At 43.1% G+C, this 20,922-nt stretch overlaps 1 protein-coding gene across 2 annotated transcripts in view; it reads left to right on the top strand.

Moving 5' to 3' along the window:
• Nucleotides 1–20,922, top strand: part of LRP2 (LDL receptor related protein 2) — a 146,523-nt gene that overhangs the window by 110,843 nt on the left and 14,758 nt on the right. For both annotated transcript variants that reach the window (XM_077936987.1, XM_077936994.1), the window contains exons 54-69: nt 1,252–1,475; nt 3,309–3,486; nt 5,507–5,703; nt 7,135–7,380; nt 8,220–8,348; nt 10,000–10,119; nt 10,972–11,088; nt 12,213–12,329; nt 13,205–13,342; nt 14,146–14,268; nt 15,478–15,606; nt 16,318–16,449; nt 17,338–17,469; nt 18,528–18,671; nt 19,295–19,460; nt 20,664–20,792. In XM_077936987.1, the coding sequence (XP_077793113.1) occupies nt 1,252–1,475; nt 3,309–3,486; nt 5,507–5,703; nt 7,135–7,380; nt 8,220–8,348; nt 10,000–10,119; nt 10,972–11,088; nt 12,213–12,329; nt 13,205–13,342; nt 14,146–14,268; nt 15,478–15,606; nt 16,318–16,449; nt 17,338–17,469; nt 18,528–18,671; nt 19,295–19,460; nt 20,664–20,792 (2,421 nt within the window). The remainder of the gene's footprint in view (nt 1–1,251; nt 1,476–3,308; nt 3,487–5,506; nt 5,704–7,134; nt 7,381–8,219; nt 8,349–9,999; nt 10,120–10,971; nt 11,089–12,212; nt 12,330–13,204; nt 13,343–14,145; nt 14,269–15,477; nt 15,607–16,317; nt 16,450–17,337; nt 17,470–18,527; nt 18,672–19,294; nt 19,461–20,663; nt 20,793–20,922) is intronic.

The following is a 20,922-nucleotide window of genomic DNA, read 5'->3' as shown; positions in this document are numbered from 1 at the left end:
TTTGCAATCCCAAAGTCTGGGAACAGATACAATGGTACCTCTGGTTGCGAACAGTATCCGTTCCGGAGCCCCGTTTGCATCATGAGCAGAACGCAACCCGCGGGTCGCAATTTGCCACTTCTGCACATGTGCATAATGTCACTCTGAGCATCTGCGCGAGTGCCGAAACCCGGAAGTAACCTGTTCCGTTACTTCCGGGTCACCGCAGAACTCAACCTGAAAAGACGTAACCTGAACCAAACGTAACAAGAGGTTTGACTGTAATATGGAAGTGTTCTTCTTTCCATCAGTAGCTCTGTTAATCATGAGACTGATGGTTTTAGGGATTGTGACTGTTATGTCCCTTATGCCAGTCTGTGGGTAGGTAAACCCCATCTTTTTGGGGCCTCTGTACCCAGGGGCCTGCCTGGGAGCCCCTGGAAAGACAGAGAGGAAATTTCATTTCCCAGTCTTGTTTATTCTGAGGGCTCCAAGCATGCGTTCCAGCCACTTGTTTACTCGCCAAATGGCTCAGTGGGAGTAGACCAGAATGGAGATCAGAGTAGCTCCTAGATCGGGCCCAGAGGAGCTAAAGTCTCAAAGGCCTGCCTTCTCCCCCTCCTTCCTGTCCACTCTAGAATTCCAGGCGAGGGAATCAAAATACTATAATTGCAGATCTGACTGGAGGTTGGAGGTTGGGTTTCACCAGTGATTCTTACGCCCAATACTTCACTCCGCACCCCAATATGTTTTCATGCCCCTGATTTTTTTTAATGTCTTCAGTCACATAGACAGTGAAAGGTAAGCAACATAGAAAGTTGGACGTAACAGGTCATTCTTTCTCTAGAGGGTAGTGAGAGGTAATTTGGGAATACAGGAAGTTGCCTTTTACCAAGTCCCTCTAGTTCAGTGTTCAACTGGCAGTTGGCTCTCCAGGGTTTCTCGCAGGGAGTCTTTGCAAGCTCTACCAGCAGAGACCAAGGAATGAACCTTGGGACCATCTGCATGCAGATCAGATGTTCTCGCACTGAGCTACAGGCCCTTCTGAACTTGAACCTTCATCTTACTAACATCTTCTGGAGAGAATGCTTAGGGAGGCGTTGTTTTACAACACAGGAGGTGGAACTGAGTGGAGGTAATCAGTTGTGTGAACAGAACGTCTGGGGTTCCATTTTGGGACCCTTGAAGAACACAGTTGGTTAGATTTCTTTTTCACTCATTGAAGCAATAGACAAAAGTTCAGCATTACCCATGCTTGCTTCTTTCCCGCAGGTACTCTGATTTAGATGGCCAACACCGTCACACGGTGTACGATGGGACATTACCTCACCCATTTGCAATTACCATTTTTGAGGACACCATCTACTGGACTGACTGGAATACAAGGACAGTTGAAAAGGGAAATAAGTACAATGGATCAGGCAGGGCAGTTCTGGTGAACACCACTCACAGACCTTTTGATATCCACGTCTATCACCCGTACAGGCAGCCACTTGGTAAGCAATCCATTCTACTGATGTGGATGTCTTGTTTCTTACTCAAGGTCTAATCCTCTAAATTCTGCATGTAACTCAGACAGAAGTAAGGTGTGAGACAACAGGCATTTTTCAGGGGTCTGGTTCTTATTGAATATTTCACCCTCATAGAATGATATATTTATTTAGCATTCTCTTGGATGTAAATATTATGACTGCATTTGGATGTAATGCAAAACCATGGTTTAAAGGTAAAGGTAAAGGGACCACTGACCATTAGGTCCAGTCGTGGCCGACTCTGGGGTTGCAGTGCTCATCTCGCTTTATTGGCCGAGGGAGCCGGCATACAGCTTCCGGGTCATGTGGCCAGCATGACTAAGCTGCTTCTGGTGAACCAGAACAGCGCACGGAAACGCCATTTACCTTCCTGCCGGAGTGGTACCTATTTATCTACTTGCACTTTGACGTGCTTTTGAACTGCTAGGTGGGCCAACCTTCTGATCGCCAACCTTCTGATTGGCAAGTCCTAGGCTCTGTTTAACCCACAGCAGCACATAAATAAGCTTAACTTCTTTCTGAGCTTCTGTATATCACTTCCCACTCCTGTTGCCAGGAATTCAGAAGCTTTTAGTTAACCACAATTTGCTGTTTCTTATATACTGGGACCCAGTGGCAACTGGTACTCATTGAGACCGGTATGGGGAAAGGCAGGGAGCCCAAGAGTAGGTGGAGCCAGAGTCAATGATAGGTAGAAGCAACTAATTTATGTTTCGTCCCTGTCATCCCCCCTGCTGAGTTTTACAAGGGCAACATTGAAACTAAGGAGGAGGGGAGCCGACAGGCAGTGACACCCCCAATTGGATGGATTGTAAGAAAGAAGGAAGAGAAGTGGGGGCAAGCTGAAGTTGGTGGCATAGTGCCCCATCTGTCCTAATGAACCAGACTCCACTGCTAGGACCTGTGGTTAACATTAACTGTGGTTAGTTTAAACGAGCCAGCGTCATAAACCATAGTTTGAAGTTGCCTTGTTTTGAAACTGATCATCAGTAGCCACAATTCCCAGTTTGGACCAAACAGCTAACCATGGTTAACTAAAAGTAAAAACTGCTTCTTACTCACATGGAAAGGAGAGAGGGGAGAGGGATCGTGCAAGTTCTAAACTATAGTTTAGTGTTTCCCCTGAATATAGCCAATGTCATCATCTGGGAACCTTGCCTGCCCATCCACTGTTGCACTTATTCTAAAAGGGTAATTGAATTAATTAAATTTGGATGTTTCTTGTCTGTTTTGATCCCAGCAGCCCTATAACAGGGACTTGGAAAAAGCTGCTGGCAGGTTGGTTGTTGTGTTTCTGCTGTTGCCGGTCCCTTGCACCTAACTTACTATACAGTGTTTTACTTGGCTCAACTTCTTGCTTGACCCTGGATTTGAATCAGCAATGGTTTCTCTTGGTAGCATGTTTTAAACTAAACTCCTTCATTGGGCTGAGCCTTGGTTTGCTTGACTCAAGCCCATACTTGTTCTCATGCTCTTCAGAGACCATGGGGATCTCCCCTTCCTTATAATGAAATACTGGGTACAATCCATAGTCCAACCCCAGATAACATAGCCAGGGTACATCTGTCCAATAGACCAAGATACATGTTGCAGTATTACCTTTAGGTACGTTGAATTTGTTGCAAATATGCATAATAGGAAACGATCCCAGTATTGTTCGTGAATGCAAGTTGACATGTGCCACCAAAGATTAAAGCATTCTTTGCAATTTAAGTGGCAATAGTTTCATTTGTGGGTTGTTCTTTGCCGGGGAATAATTATATTTTCTTCCTCCCACCCCCCGTCTTATTTTGCCAGTAAGTAATCCTTGCGGGACCAACAATGGTGGTTGTTCTCATCTGTGCCTAATAAAAAGTGGTGGTTACGGTTATTCCTGTGAATGTCCAGATAACTTCATGGTAATACAGTTTGGAAACACAGCTCACTGCCTCCCGATGTGTTCCAGCACTCAGTTCCTTTGCGCAGACAGTGAAAGGTATGCATATAAATCACACACCATTGTTTTACTTGCTTATTTACACCACACGTGAATATTTCCTACGTATACGTGTCCTACCTCCAAGGACTCAAATATGGCATTGTTCCTTGCTCTCATTCTATAGTCTTCATTTGGCTGGGAATTGGGGGGGGGGGTGCAGTAAAACTCCCAATTCAGGAATCGCATTCCACTCCATCACAATTTAGGCAGCAGTGGCTGTATATTAAGACACAAGAATAGGTGAACGAAGCCCAGAGCCTTAATGGAGATGAAGATTGCCCCACCCCTGGTAATCAGACCAATCACTTGATGAGCAGAGAAGGGGGTAATTACCCCCTCCTCAGCTGATTGGTACAGAGAGCGTGTGGAGTGGCCACGCCCATCACTGGCATGTGTCCCACCCTCCCTAGGGTTGGCCAAGGCTGAATGTGGCTCTCAGACCAAGACAGCTTAGCTATCCCCGCTATGGAGAAAGGTAGGGTAAGAGGGAAGAGTGACTGACGCAAGGTCACCAGCAGAGCTTCAGGGCTGAGGGGGATTTGTACCTGGGTGTCCCCAGTACTAGTGTGACATGCTAATCACTATGCTGCACTAGCTCTCCCAAGTCTTGGTGGCACTTGGAAGCATAGAATTGGTGAACAGAGGTAACAGGCAATGATACATCACTTCTACAGGTTTGTGCCCCATTGCTGCACTTTGCCTTAGTACAGTGGTACCTCTGGTTGTGAACGGGATCAATTCCGGAGGCCCATTCGCAACCTGAAAAGAGCGCAACCTGAAGCGTCGTATCTGCGCAGGTGCACGGCGCGATTTGGCGCTTCTGCGCAAGCGGCGAAACCCGGAAGTAACCTTTTCCAGTACTTCCGGGTTGCCGCAGGACGCAACCTGAAAAGACGTAACCTGAAGTATCCATAACATGAGGTATGACTGTACTTCCTTCCTGTTGCCGCTCCTTTGTCACACCATGGCACTGCCATGTTTAGGGAGGTTTTTAATGTTTGGTGTTTTATCGTGTTTTTAATATTCCGTTGGGAGCCACCCAGAGTGGCTGGGGAAACCCAGCCAGATGGGCGGGTATAAATAAATTATTATTATTATTATTATTATTATTATTATTATTATTATTATTCAGCTCACAGCCTGCCATGCTTCTGACAGCCTCCCTCTATCTCTTGTAGTTGTGGCTGTGGCTGGAGAGAGAGAAATGAGGGTGGAGTGGCACAGTTGCTTGTTGTGCTTCTGCACTTGCTATTGGGGCACTATACAGTGGTACCTTGGTGCTCGAACTTAACCCATTCTGGGAGTCTGTCCGACTCCAAAAACAGTTTGAAAACCAAAGCATGGCTTCTCATTGGCTGCAGGAGCTTCTTGCACTCAAGCGGAAGCCGTGTTGGACGTTCGGCTTCTGAAAAGCATTCACAAACACTTACTTCCGGGTTTGTGGCGTTCGGGAGCCTATTTGTTCGGCAACTAAGCCATTTGGGAACCAAGGCACCACTGTATAAGCAGCTGAGTAGTCCAATTCCTTAATCATTAAGGGTGCCCCCAAACCCTCCATCCCCGGGTTATCATATTCCTGATCAGAAGACTGTGTAGCTCTTTGAAGGGTGGCCCTATTCACTGAGCACTGCAGCCTTAGCAGTACTTAGGAGAAAATTACCTGGAAGAAGGATACATGACACTGACAAATTAATACCTCTGAAATCACCTACAGTCTATAAATATACATGCCCATACTTGCTGATTGGCTCAAATGCAGTATTTTCTAGGACAGGCTCAGTTATGTGGAAAGGGCTACTAAGTACATGCACGAAGCCTTAGGTCAAGAAAACACACTAATTCTTTCATGATGGGAATCATCCCAAAGGCTCTTTTGTTTACAATCCTAAGTGTTCTTGCCAGGAAGTGAGTCCCATTGAGCTCAGGTGAGACTTGCTTCCAAATAAACATGATTATAGAATATGTCAAAGGCATTGCCTCCTTGAAACAAACATCATGGCGTCTCTCTGTTTTGTAGGTGTATTCCCATATGGTGGAAATGTGATGGTCAGAGAGATTGCCGGGATGGCTCCGATGAACCGCCCACATGCCCTCACAGGTACTGCCAAGTTGGGCAGTTCCAGTGCAATGATGGCAACTGTACGAGTTCCCATTACTTGTGCAACGCCCTGACAGACTGTCCTGATGGATCAGATGAAGATCGTGTGCTTTGTGGTATGTTGCAAGTGCTAAGTCTCTAAATCAGGGGTCAGCAAACTTTTTCAGCAGGGGGCCGGTCCACTGTCCCTCAGACCTTGTGGGGGGCTGGACTATATTTTGAAAAAGAACAAATTCCTGTGCCCCACAAATAACCCAGAGATGCATTTTAAATAAAAGGGCACATTCTACTCATTCCCGGACTGTCCATGGGCCAGATTTAGAAGGTGATTGGGCCGGATCCGGCCCCCGGGCCTTAGTTGGCCTACCCATGCTCTAAATTAACTTGTTACTCGGTACAGGCAATAACGGGTCTAGAAATTACTTGTTCCATGAAGAGGAAACTAGTATGGTTAAATAACCTGTTAACAAGGCACTCCCGCTAACAAAGATTTTGTTGTCTTGACGTGTAGTTTATAGGGCTAGGCGATATCTTGACATATTGTCCAAAAATGAAGTCCATATCGTGATACCAGTTTCATAATTTTTGATCTTGCACTATATTGTGAATCATGGTGTATGTTAGGGCTAATTTGATCAGTAGAATATGCGAAATTGCAATCAGTCCAATGAACACACAGCATCAGTACATTACAGTTGAACTCTTGAACCCGGTGACGTTGAGATTGTATATATATTCTTTAAGCTCACATTATTTTGAGTTATAGTACGTGTTGCATTGAGATATTTAGTGCACAGTATACTCTTATTTCATATACAGAGTTGTGATTGATGAGGTATGTTAGGGTTATGCAAAAATCACAATGTGGGGAAAACTGTGAAGCCAGCCACTGCTCTCGATTCCTGCAGCCCCTGTTAACTCTGTCAGCTCATCTCTCCCCTGCCTCCTTCAGGGAGCAGCGAATCATGACACGTGAAAAACCATTAAGCCAGCCAATACCTCTACATAGCTCCATCTTTATTTCCGATATCATGACATATCAGTATATTGTGATGTTTAGCTAGTGATATATCACAATGTTGAAAACCAGATATCACCCAGTCTTAGTAGTTTACCCAACATATATTATCTCCATGTCAGTCTTTTCTCTGTTTACACAGTGGTACCTCGGGTTAAGAACTTAATTTGTTCCGGTGGTCCATTCTTAACCTGAAACTGTTCTTAATCTGAAGCACCACTTTAGCTAATGGGACCTCCTGCTGCCGCTGCGCCGCTGGAGCACGATTTCTGTTCTTATCCTGAAGCAAAGTTCTTAACCCGAGTTACTATTTCTGGGTTAGCAGAGTCTGTAACCTGAAGCATCTGTAACCCGAAGCGTCTGTAACCCAAGGTACCACTGTTTAGCACTCCTATTTAGCTAAACAGCAGCATTAGGATTTGTTTGTTTTTATCCCTGCAGCAGTTTGGATAAGTGAGAGCATACTGCAATTTCATTTTATTTCATTTTAAAGAAATGTACTAATACCACAATTACGTTTGCCTTCTAGCCAATCACCAGTGTGAGTCTCATCAGTGGCAATGCGCCAACAAGCGATGCATCCCAGAAGCCTGGCAGTGCGACCGAGAGGATGACTGTGGTGATAACTCGGATGAAGATGCTTCTCATTGTGCCAGCAGGACCTGCCCTCCAGGCCAATTTAAATGTGACAATGGCCGTTGCATCCCCCAGTCCTGGAAATGTGACGTGGACGATGACTGTGGGGATAACTCGGATGAGCCGATTCATGAATGCAGTAAGTAGAGCACAGCTTGTGTTGATTGGCTGATGGATTGCTCGTATAGCTCATCCTTCCTCCTTAATGGAAACCAGAGTAGCTAACAAGAAGACCAATGGCAAATTGGTCAGTTGTTTTCCTAATAATAATAAGAAGAAGAAGAAGAAGAAGGAAGAGGAAGAAGAAGTTTATTATTTGTTCCCTGTCCATCTGACTGGGTTACCCCAGCCACTCTGGGTGGCTTCCAACAAATATAAAAGCATAATCAAACCTCAAACATAAAAAAAATTCCCTATACAGGGCTGCCTTCAGTTGTCTTTTAAAGCTTGCACAGTGGTACCTCAATTCTTGAACAAAATCCGATCTGGAAGCCCGTTCGGCTTCCAAAACATTCGAAAACCAAGGCGTGGCTTCCCATTAGTTGCAAGAGCTTCTTGCACTCAGCGGAAGCCACGTCACATGTTCGAGTTCTGAAAAACATTCGAAAACGAAAGCATTTACTTCTGGGTTTTCAATGTTCGAGAACCGAAACATAAAACAATGGAGGCATTCGGGAACCGAGGTTCCACTGTATAGTCATTTATCTCCTTGACATCTGATGGGAGGGCGTTCCACATACCAATGACCAAGGCTACCGTTCATATTTTCTGCCTCAGGCACCAAAACAAGTTTGCAATGTTATCATTTTCATTTTAAGTATAAAAGCCCTTTTGTACATTTAAATATGAATAAATCTGGGGCAGGCCATGGTGTCTGTACATTGTCTATCCCATGTAACACATTCTCTGAAATGTATTTGGCAGCAGCTGTCGTAAAAAGGCAAAGTATTCAAATGTTGACTCTTCCTTTTATTTCAGTGGGCCCTGCCTATCGTTGTGATAACCACACAGAATTCAGCTGTAGAACAAATTACCGTTGCATCCCGTTCTGGGCTGTATGCAACGGTCATAATGACTGCAGAGACAACAGCGATGAACAAGGCTGCGGTACGTTTTTGGCCTGCAAAATGCACCTGTAAAATCATTGTGTACTTCAGATGCTGTTCAAGTTGTGAAGCAATGACCTTGGCCAAAATTCCATGCACTTGCGTTATTTATACCTGCTTCACAAATTAGGCCGCAAATGAAGGTGCAATGAAAACCCTGTTAGCAGCATGTCACTCTAATTGATGCTTGTCATTTGATGCAACCTTGGAGGTCACTCACTATAATTACAGTCTTGGCTATAGCTGATGTGAATGTCTTGAGTTATCTGAAGCAGTTTTTCGGTCACTGGGTCACACTGTCCGGGCAATTAGTGTTATCTGTACTTGTGAATGGGAAGTGTTTTCTGCATTATTAGCCATTGCTGTCTTTTCCTTGAACTTCATTTGAAGCATCCATGATGGCTGCACCTAGAGGTGAAAGGATGGTTAGATTTAAACTAAATAACGATTCCTTTTAGTTAAATCAAACAATTATACCACCTCTCGTTGCATCCGTTTTGGATGCTTCAAAGGCATCAGAAGAAGGAAAAACAGTAATCATAGCAAGGCGGCAAAGCCTTCCCTGTTAAATAAGGTGTACATTCTGCTTCAAAGCTGACAAGGCTCAGATATGTTTTCATGGTCAGCTTGCAACAGTTCATAATGCTTTGTCTGGGAGACAAATTTGCTCCCCATGCTTGGTAGCTGTTGCCTTCACCTGTAGTTTAAGCCTCCTGGATTTGCAGTTGCCATCATTATTTCTTCTCCTTCAGTGGTATATATTTTCCTTTTGGCAATCCTTAATGTGGTGCTTGCGAACGAATGCTGTATTTGCATGTCACACTAAAACATGGCTTGGTGAGATATGCAAGAACTGGAAGGACAAGCCTCAGATTAATACGCTTCTGTTCCCTATCTCCTTTCCCTGCACTGCTAGAAGGAGGATTCTGACAGTGTTTACTTTTCGTGTTCCTGAGTCTCAGTTTGTTGTGTGGTCCAGAGATTGTGGTTTGTCTATAATTGTGATCAGTTTAAACAGTTTAAGCCAGCCTCATAATCCAGGGCTTGTTTTTAAACTGAAAGTAAATAAATGCTGCTAAAGTAAGCCTTCTTGCTTCACCGGGGCACGGGGGCAGAGGCTGAAACGCAAGGCAGCACCTTCCTCCTCTTGTGCATTTTACTAAACCATGGTTTAGCGTGACAATAAAATGCAGCCAAAAGCTGAGTTGTGCTTGGCAATTGTTTCCAAAATCTAGGTGGTGTTCTTTACAGCTTCTCCAGCATTATTTTTTTTAAAAAAAATCATTTATTATGATAAGATGTGGTGATTGAAAGGTTTGATCAGCTGAGTATACTGAAGGTATACTGGAGGATGATTTTCTAATTTTGGGAAGTCAAATTCTTCCACTTTGTGATAGTTATATCACGCATTGCAGTGAAAAGCACTCTGTTTACCTTTTGCAAAAGCTAGACACAGAGAGAATACTTGGGTTATGGGAAGCTTTTTCTCCTCTTCCACAAAATATATATGTTAAGAAGCCGCTTTGAAAACCTTCCTAAATTGCTTGACATTTCATTGTACCACATCTGCTGTACCTGTTTTCATATTTGAGAATAGCATGTTAGTCTGTGCTGGCGTATTGACAAATATAAATTCTGTATTTGTGTTGCAGAGGAGATTACTTGTGATCCTTTGGGAGATTTCCGCTGCGATAACCATCGCTGTATCCCACTGCGGTGGAAGTGTGATGGAGATAATGACTGTGGAGATGAATCTGATGAACAAAACTGCAGTAAGATATTTCCATCCTTTCCCAATACTGATAGCCTTGCAGCCAAAGGCTGCCTGTTTGAATGGTGCATTTTGCATTAAGTTCAACACGAGGTGCATGTTAAATATTTAAAAATCCTTATGCTTGTACAGTTTTCTCAGGATCAAGGTATGAAGTTAAGTATCACTGTTGGATATTGCTTCATTGTGGGAATCTAGGATTCACCCATAACATTTAATGGATACCTTTAGGTATGCATGTGTGTGAACCTATCAGTTGTTGTTGGTTTTTAAAAAAATCCATAATATAAAATCACTCATTACAGAAATAAAACAAATGCTCCTCTAACTTAGGGTAGATATAGATATATAATGGTTATTTCAACCCAGTGTTCCCCAAACTTGTGTCTCCAGCTGTTCTTGGACTACAACTCCCATCATCCCTAGCTAGCAAGACCAGTGGTCAAGGATGATGGGAATTGTAGCGGGGGACAACAGCTGGAGACCCAAATTTGGGAAACACTTATTTCAGCATATTGCTAAAAATAGCCGTCCCTGTGACAAGTAATTCCCCTTGCAAAATCCATTTCACAAAATCCACCTAAGCAGCAAATAATAAATTCACAGGACAGTCCTCAACACACTAAAGATAATGAGATGCAATGCCTAGGAGATGACATTTCTAACATTGAAACTGTTATTTTATACTCTTACATACCAGTTCTGTTAACTAGAATTCGGCAAGGATAGCTTAATCAAACCCTTAACCTCCGCTGGGAGTGGGTAAATGGGCGCAGGGCTGAGTTGCTTGTGAAACATCTTAGCATAAAAACACACCCCACGTTTCACGTATGCTGCATCTCGTTATTGCAAGGTCCCCGTGAGTGCACAGAAAGTGAATATCGGTGTGACAACCTGCATTGCATTCCTTCTCGGTGGATATGCGACCACGACAACGACTGTGAGGACAATTCAGATGAACGGGACTGTGGTGGGTATTGCAATTTGAGCATATTTATTTGTTTGTTTGTTTTAATCCAGCTTGTCTTTCAAGGCATGTTGCCCTCACTTTTACAAATAAAATTTCAAAACACACAATTCCGTAAAAATGGGCATATAAATCATGAAAATACCACAGTTCTTTTAAAAAACAGTAATGACCAGACAGCATGTATTTCCCTGGGGATAGAATTTGAAACATGTTGGGGTCACCACTAAAAAGCCCTGTCTGTGGTCCTAAAGGATTATGTCATATTGAAAATATTGTCATGGAATTCTAGTCAAAATTGATCCAGAGTAGAACTCCAATGTATAGTTAGCAGAGTAAAAACTTAAGCACGCTGCAGGAGTCTCAAAAAATGGACTAGAGGCAATTGTATTTCATCCAGCAGAGCTTTACTGCTACTGAAGGCAAAAGAGCATAATGGTCACAAATCCAATACATTCAGGATTGGCACTGTCCATAAGAAATCCAGTTGTAACAGACATAACTTATAATAAGACTAAACCTTAACACTAAACATACTATGCAGAACACCACACCAGAAGGAAAAGAGATAGAAAGAGAAAGTGAAACTCAGACTGCTTCTGGCCTTACTTTTATAGTCAACATGACCTTGACAGAAGAGATAACAGAACCAGTTTAAGCCAGCTGTACTCAGCCAGCGTGCTGTAGTGATTAAGAGTGGCAGTCTCGTAATCTGGGGAACCGGGTTCGCGTCTCCGCTCCTCCACATGCAGCTGCTGGGTGACCTTGGGCCAGTCACACTTCTCTGAAGTCTCTCAGCCTCACTCACCTCACAGAGTGTCTGTTGTGGGGTAGGAAGGGAAAGGAGATTGTTAGCCACTTTGAGACTCCTTAAAGGGAGTGAAAGGCGGGATATCAAGTCCAAACTCTTCTTCTCTGAAGGAATAACCCAAACATCATGAACCTTCTGCTTGTTTCTTTCACACAGAGAAGCTTCCTGAACCCTCTTGAATTCATTAGAATAGGAAAGATCTCTACGCATCAGATCAATACTTTCTGCACTAAGAAATGCAAACTGACAAATATGACATTACAAAAGCACTTTTTGTAAAAGAGACATTTTGATGCCAGTCTACTTTACTTTGTAGAACTAAGGACCTGCCACCCAGGTTATTTCCAGTGCGACAGTGGGCATTGCATTGCAGAACGTTTCCGGTGTGATGGAAGTGCCGATTGTCTGGATTTCTCTGATGAAGCAACTTGTCGTGAGTGGCTAGATCTGGGGCAGAAACTTACTGAAATCCCTTATGAACCTCTCCTTTCTGTGGGGCGGGAGAAATGAAACACCTTCGTATTTTTCTTCTTCTGTCGTTAGAAAGATTCCAAGAAATGCTGAATGCTCTCAAGCAGATCTTAAATAATGATACAGGGTTGTACACAACTAAGGTATACAGTGGTACCTCTGGTTACGTACTTAATTCGTTCCAGAGGTCCGTTCTTAACCTGAAACCGTTCTTAACCTGAAGCACCACTTTAGCTAATGGGGCCTCCCGCTGCTGCTGCGCAGCCGGAGCCTGATTTCTGTTCCACTCCTGAAGCAAAGTTCTTAACCCGAGGTAATATTTCTGGGTTAGTGGAGTCTGTAACCTGAAGCGTATGTAACCTGAAGTGTATGTAACCCAAGGTACCACTTTATACAGATTGGACCCATTGAAATTAATATGAATGCGTAAGTCCATTAATTGAAATGGGTCAGAGACCGGTAACTTGTAACTTGCTGCCTCCTGAACTGTTTTTGCTGCGTCAGCAGCACCAAAGTGACCTCCCCGGGGTGCAAGCCTGGGCAGTGTGTATGGGCTATTCAGATGACAGGACTTGCCTCTTGGCCTCACTGATGTGGTCCAAAGGGAAGCAGAGCAATATGTTTGACACCAGCTTGGCTGCAGAAGTTGCCAGAAGGAGACATAACAGGCACCATCCAATCATCTTAGGGATTTCACTCTGGATTTGTGTAGGGTTTATTTACTCCTTATCCTTTTCTTCTCCCAAAGATGCCCCACAAAGCAGTGGGTACAGGTCTGCATAGTATTATGAGGACAAGTAGATTTTGATATTAAAAGAAGGCATTTCTGTTTTCCAGCCACCCGCTATCCTAACGGCTCGTACTGCCCACGCACAATGTTTGAGTGCAAAAACCATGTATGTATTCAGCCATACTGGAAGTGTGACGGTGACGACGACTGCGGAGATGGCTCAGACGAAGAACTTAACTTATGCTGTAAGCTGGGGGGGGGGGGGAGAAGCCTGAATCAACCCCACCTTGAACCCCGCCCCCTCCAACTCTCTTAGTGCATGCCAAAGGGCTGGGCATATCCAGCAGGATGCGTTTGAAACACAGGCTCTTGGTACCCAATTGCTGTGCCATGTCAAAAGATCCTTTTGAAATTCCCCTTGGCTTTCAGAAGCAGTTTGTTATGTGGCATGGTGGGCTGCCCAAAGAGAAACACAAGCCTTTAGGATTCTGGCCTGTACATTTCTTACAGAAACTTCAGTGCATGTCTAAAGTCCTAACACAGCCAGTGAAATGCAGGCATTTCCTGCACATGAAAACTCTTGTTGCCTCTTCCTGGTTTGTCTGTTTCCCCTTTGGAAACTCAAAATGTTTCTGTGCCAGGAGAACCTCACAGAGTTTGCCTATCTTGTGACTGGTTCAGTGGGGCCAATGTGGGTGTAAAGGAACATGATTATTATATTTGGCCTTTTAGCTAGAATTCAGGGATCAGGAATGAGCTCTGGACCCGTGTATTTGTGTTAACACACACACGTCATTTTACATTAGTCAGATGATATCAAGAGAACCAAGGTACCAAAAGAGAGATGGGAGGAACTCTGGGAGAGTGCAGGATCTTTCAGTCCTTTTGCCCTGATGAAGGCCAGCGCAACACTGGCATTCGTTTAAACATCACAATAAATCATTGCAGTTTAGGATTGCTGCCTGGCATTTTGATCACCTTTTAAAATAAGCTTTTATATTTGTATCCTATAAACCAAGTTAGAAATCACTGGCCTGTTTTATTTCAGTGGATATTGCGTGTGAACAACCGTTCCGTTTTCGCTGTGGGAACAACCGCTGCATCTATAGCCATGAGCTGTGCAACCAAAAGGACGACTGTGGAGATGGAAGCGATGAGAAAGAAGAGCACTGTAGGTCTATCAGTGTGCATAACATTCAGGAATTAAGAGATGAATGTGCCTAATGATGTAATTCTAGGTTAAGGCTGCTCTTAGATCCTACTGTTTTTAATGTTTAATTCACAAACATGTTAGCTAGATAAAAAGGAACACGCAGTGGCTTGTATTTTTCAAGAAATATGTCATTATTCCCCAATTACAATGTTACCTTGATTTAAGAACCGCGAAGTAGGTGTTTTGGTTTGTGAACTTTGCCTTGGAAGCAGAACATGTTCCGCTTCCTGTTGAGTGTAAATTGAGTCCCCCGCTGCTATGGGAAAGCATGCCTTGGTTTAAGAACACTTTGGTTTAAGAATGGACTTCCGGAACGAATTAAGTTTGTAAACCAAGGTACCACTGTATTCAGTACCAGTAGTATGAATATACTGTAGACCTTTATAGCCGTGAATGAAACATGGGCTCATTCATACTGTCATTCAGTGTGGATAGTACCTTCATGAATTCTCCGTTGTCTATATGAAATTCTCCTCTAGTTCACTACTTTCTCATACTTTCCACTCCCATAGTGTGGGTTTTCTCATAACCTCTCATTTTCTGAATATCCCTGATATGATAAAAAAAATCTGGATCAAAGGAGGGGAAAGTGTGGGAAGGCAGTGATTTAAGATACAGACATTATAGATGTGTGTGATATGAATAAGTAAGCTACAGGGATGCTGTTGAAGTTCTGTAAGCTGAGCTCTGAGAGAGGAACTGAAACGAAAGACAAGCTTTGACAGCGCCTGGATTCTTCAGTGGCTCAGATTAAATCTGAGCTGGGGAAGAATTGTCTGATTCTCAGGCTAACAGATGCTTTGCACAACCATGAGAGAAATACCTCCCGGATGAGCAAAGGCTTTGTAAGCCAGGGATCTGGGGTGGGGGGGGGCATTAGCAGCCAGAGCCTGGGCACACTCTGAGCTCTGGCAGCATGCGTGCTCTTCAGCTTAACAGTAAATCAAGCCCAACTCTGGAATTTCCCTGTGAGTGTCTCTCAAGACCGGACAGGTAGCTTTAACGGTATTGGAAAGACAAAAGCTGAGATGTGTGTGGGAGCCCACCACAGGGGATTGGGCCAAGTTGCCCTAACACAGTTTGTATAGCAACGTCTGCAATATGCATGCTATAAAACGGGATATATGTTTGTGTGAGGAGGTATGTGTGTGCATTATCTTCATGCAGGCAGAGAACCCACTCCTAAGCCTTGCACTACTGAGGAATTCAAATGTGGCAATGGAAACTGCATCCCACTACACTACGTATGTGATAATTACGACGATTGCGGGGACCACTTTGATGAATTAGGCTGCAGTAAGTACCACAGTAGCTTGCACTGAGTTCAAACTACGTTTGTTATGGGGAGGAAAACCAATGTTGAGATGAGAGCTTTGCGTGTGCCCGTGTTATTGGGAAACGTTGAGAAATCCTCGGGAACAGAATAAATCCTGGAATGCAAACCCAGCCCTCTTCCTCCCCCAGCCCTCTGTACTTGATACCTGATGTGCGTGCCTCCCTCGCTCCCTACACCTTCTCATCTGTTTCCATCCCTCTTCTTTGATGTTCGCTGCAGTGATGGTCCTAAGGTAACTGAAGGGCTGGGTGAGCCCCTTCCATCCACGACCCAACTCAAAGAACATGTGAGCTAAAGCCCACATGATCCCACAGAAGAAAAGGATGCCAGCAGCATCCCTACATTACTGGCATATTTTGCTTAGGCCAGCTGTGAAGGAGGAGAGGTCCTATCGGCCTCTATTTGTAAAGAATTTTAAACAGTGGAGGAAAACAGGCCCTCGGAATGTTCCTTAATAGTTCAAAACAACAACAAAAAGCCAGCAACCTTCAAGAGATTTCAGGAGTTCAGTAGAAGCATTTTGAGGATCTGAATCTTTTATTATTATTAATATTAATATTATTATTAATATTAATATTAATAATATTATTATTATTGAGGACCAGAGGTGAGGGAGAAATTTGTTTCAGTTTCTCATTAAAATGCAACCCATGTTTTGTTTTGTTCTTTAGATTCTGGAACGGGCAGAACCTGTGCTGAAAATATCTGTGAACACAACTGTACCAACTTAAGCGAAGGGGGATTTATATGTACCTGCAGACCTGGATACAGCCCCAGTGAACTGAACAGAAATACCTGTGATGGTACCTTTCATCTTGAAATAGAGTTCTATCTCCAAATTGCTCAGCTTTAATAAACTCTCTCATCATTTTCATTATGGCACTGTTAAAACATTCTGTGCCAGCTCTCTAAGCATCTCATCACACTGAGATGTTTTGTTTATTTATGTGGAATCCTATTTTTCTCATAGCATATAGGTGCAGGTTCCTAAAGCATTTTAGATTACTTAACCACCTTTCTGTCTTGGATCTCGTTGTTTTTCTCTCTCCCTTGTGTTGCTCTTCGGAGCCTAACCAGTTAGGGTGATACTTCTCTGTGTGATGGATTGCTGGTGTAGGTTTCCTCTTCAAACCTGTGAAGACTCATTTTCTTTGGAATGGCTACTGTAGTTTCTCACTGAAAAGCAGTGTCTGCTTGCAGAGTGCATTGGATTGGATCCAAAGAACAATGAATGGAATAAAATGTCTGTGCACATACGTCTTTACAGGCTTGCACAGTATGGCTGCCGCTGCTGTCATTATTCTTAATGTTGCATTATGCACAAAAAGATAAAACAGGTTCCATTCTTGTAAGCTCATAGTCTGAATATTCATAAAATGAGGGAGAGAAAAGAGGAAGGGGGAAGATAAAGGAAAGAAGAAAATTGGAATGGACCATGGTAAAAAGAAAAAAGGAAATGGAAAAGGCAAGAGAGAGAAAATGAGTTGAATATTGGGCAGGGATGGACCCAGAACTTGGGTGCCTGGGCTTAAAAAGAAAAGGACCTAAGCAAAGCAAGGGAGACAAGAAAGAGAGAAGCTAAAGAGGCCCATTCCTGTGATAAAAAGATTGATACATTATATAGGCCTTTGCTGCGACAACAAGGCAGTTATTTTGTCATTAAGTTCATAATACTTTCTCTTTGCCTTCAGACATTGACGAGTGTGAGATCTTTGGAACATGCCCCCAGATTTGTAAGAATTCCAAAGGAAGCTACGAGTGTTTCTGTGCAGAGGGATTCAGATCTGTTGGGGATCAGCAAGGAGACCAGTGTGCTGCCAGTGGTAAGATCAGCCAGCATTTCCATTAGAGCCAAATTAAATTAAAACTAAGCACCATGAACTGTCTTCTGAAACAAGTCTTTCTTCTTTTCTTGGCCACCATGCTGCATTGCATTGCTGTCTGTTGTCTTCTGCTCGCTTCTTCCCAACTCATTTGTGTAGAATCATGATTGTAAGGCTCAGTAAAACCATTTGACTGCTGTTACGCCGCTGAATCTGAAAACAAACCAGAACTTATCTGTGACATCTTCAGTGTCCTGTCTCTTGCCCTCGCAGATAGCCTTGCACATTTCCAGAGAACAAAAGGGCTGTTCATGATGTAGCTGGTTGTCATCAAGAGAAAATTAGCTGTAGTAATTTCTCTAAAGGCAGATTATATTGATATAAATCAAAGACACTTTGCTGACAGACTGTCATGGACCATAAAAAATAAAATAAAATAATTGTCCAGTAGCACCTTGGAGACCAACTAATACTACTAAAATAAATAAATAAAGTTAACTGGAATTCAACTGGTGTCTAAAAGACCACAATATAGGTGGCCAGCCAGCCATTCCTCAGAGGGTATTCTCCCGTCAGGACATCACCACTCAAAAAATGCCCTGTCCATAGTGCCCTGTTTTTCGAGCATCTTCGTGCCGTGTGGCAAGGTACTTTTGAAACTGAGGCAACTTTTGAAAGCTGTTTGTGTTACTGTACAGGGGACTGCTATTCTAAGATAAAATGGGTCATCCAATTTCATTAGGTCTGCACAAGTGACTGATATAAAAACAAAGTTTTTGATCTTGACACCCTTCACCTTTGAAGAAGGTTTGAAGAAACCTGCTACCAAGTATAACTAGGGGATAGCAAGGATTTAAAATCCACAGCAGGGGAAACATTGAATATTTGCAGAATAGCCTCTAAATTTTACAGTCCAAAGTGGTCCAAGAGTTTCAGAAAAAAATGTTTTCTTCAAAATGGAAGCAGAATCTTTGACACATCAGTTATTTACCCTGAATTCCCTCATGGAAAGAATTGCTAAACACAAGAGTGACAAAATGTATTAACTGTCTTTTCAGGTAACCCACCAATATTACTCCTGCCTGACAACGTCCGCATTCGAAGGTATAACATGTCATCTGAGCAGTATTCTGATTATATTGAAAATGAGGAGCACATCCAAGCCATAGACTATCACTGGGATCCTGAGGGGATAGGCCTCAGTGAGTATATTTGATTTTTTAAATTTTTTTTACAGCTATCCCTCAGCTAACTAAAAAAGAAGGTTCTTTTTTTTATCTAGCCTCAGGAACAAAAGTAATGGGCGGAATTCAACAGTACTCTAATTGGGGTATGTTAGCAGGAGCTGAGGTCCACTTGTGCAACAGGACTTTATCCCCTCTCTTTCCCCTGCAAGCCCCCTCCCATGTCCCCCTAAGCCTGCGTTTCCCCCTAAGCCTCCAGAGCAGATTTAGGGGGCACAGATGAGAAGGGGAGGGATGGAAAGTCCTGTTATGTGAGCAAACCTTGTTCCACACTCACAGCAGCTTCGATAATTAAATATTTTGAGGGGATTCAACTTCACACATAGCCATCTCCCTGTTACCTGTTTCTGAGTCTCCTCTCTGGGATATAAAGTTATTGGGTCTCTAGGACACTATGGGGTTCCCCTCATTAAAAGTGCCTGTTTTAGGTGCTAGTCAGGATTTGGGGCAATTCACTTATATTTTGCCTTATAGCTGCAACAGAAGCACTGCATGACCTTAGGGTCCGATCTTGACCTGAGTAAATGATGAATTGTTTCTAATGGCAGAAAAAAGGAAAGTGATCTCTGAACTTTCCACAGGTGTCATATACTACAGTATTATGGGGCGTGGTTCAGAGTTTGGTTCCATCAAACGTGCCTATATCCCCACATTTGAAAGCAGCGGAAATAATCCCGTGAAAGAAGTTGACTTGAACCTGAGATACCTGGTCAGTCCCGTTGGTTTAGCTGTGGATTGGGTTGGGAGGTAAGCGCAAAAGCTGAATAAAAATGGTTCGGAAAACCTTATTCACCTTTGAACGTATATATAAATATATGAATGTTTTTCCCCAGCCTGGTACCCACCAGATGTTGGGACTACAATGCCCATCATCCTTGAGCTTTAGCAATGCAGCTTGGGGCTGATGGGAGTTGGAGTCAAAGACCAGGCTGGAAGAGCTTGATAATAGAGTAACCTTTTTGGTTAAAAGTCTTGGACTCATTCAAAACATATATGTCCCAACCATCAGTGCTCATCTAGGGTACTCTACATGTTGTGAAACAATGAAGGATTGATTTCTGACCTTTAGCTTCTTTTAATTATTTCTTTTAATGATTATTAATGCCCTTTTGTCCAGTGCTAGGGAACCACTAATTAACATTTCCCAGACCTCAGAGGATGCCATGTTGGGCAACCCATGTGCACTTTACCAGGTGTACGACATCAAGCATCTTGAAGCCATGGCCAAAAGGAAGAGTCAGAAGCACAACTCTTCTCCACCCCACCCCATGCATCTAAATGGCAGCACATTTGGAATTTGCCATCTTTTTTTTCTTTAACCCTCCACTATGCCAAATTCACACAAAAGGTGCCACATTAAAAAAGCAGTGACTTTTTGATGAAAAGGAAGAATCAGGAGCACACTTTACAGCTCTAGCTTAAAATCAGACACAGCGTGAATTAGCACCTCTGAGTTTTTTCCTTTGAAGTTGGGCCATTGTGACATCGGGTGATTGACAGATGAACCGGTCTGTACCCACAAGTGGTCTGCAGGGGGGAGAATCCCATCAATCAGATCCTATTGCTTTAGATCTGATATCTCTTCCAGATCTAATATCAGTTCTTTTGTGAGCTCCAGAAACCAGGTTTTGAATCCCAACAATGTAATTTAATAAGTGAAACAACTCTAGCTCATGAAGTGGGATTTCTCCCTGCCTACCCAAATTTGTTCCAGGGGACTGAGAGGGAAACCCGGAGCAAATAGGGGGATTAGAACAAGGGGATTTACATCTCTCACACAGCAACCATAAACTCGTGTGCATTGTATCACATTTATTTGGCATTGTCTCTGAATTTTTGGCATTTTACTACTGAATACTTTTTAAAGGCCTTTCCCATACACTGTAGTGGATGTTGACAAAATACACAGTTCATTTTTTATTTTAAAAAAAGTGATTGGATCTCAACTAGGCACCTTTACTGGACTGATTCTGGGACAAATCGAATAGAGGTGGCAAAGCTTGATGGGAGATACCGAAAGTGGCTTGTCTACTCTTCGCTGGACCAACCAGCAGCTATTGCTGTCAACCCCAAACTTGGGTAAGCATTTTGGCAGCTTAAAGCATGAATATAAACAAAAGGAGATGCTGCATGAACTGTCTAAAATATGTAATGAATAGGAAATATCTAATGCACCATAATATCTATATTCTATATGTTACCTGAAATA

This window comes from Podarcis muralis, chromosome 1 (assembly GCF_964188315.1).
Source record: "Podarcis muralis chromosome 1, rPodMur119.hap1.1, whole genome shotgun sequence".
Lineage (NCBI taxonomy): Eukaryota > Metazoa > Chordata > Lepidosauria > Squamata > Lacertidae > Podarcis > Podarcis muralis.
The sequence above is the reverse complement of the archived record's forward strand: the minus strand, read 5'-3'. Positions and strand labels throughout refer to the sequence as shown.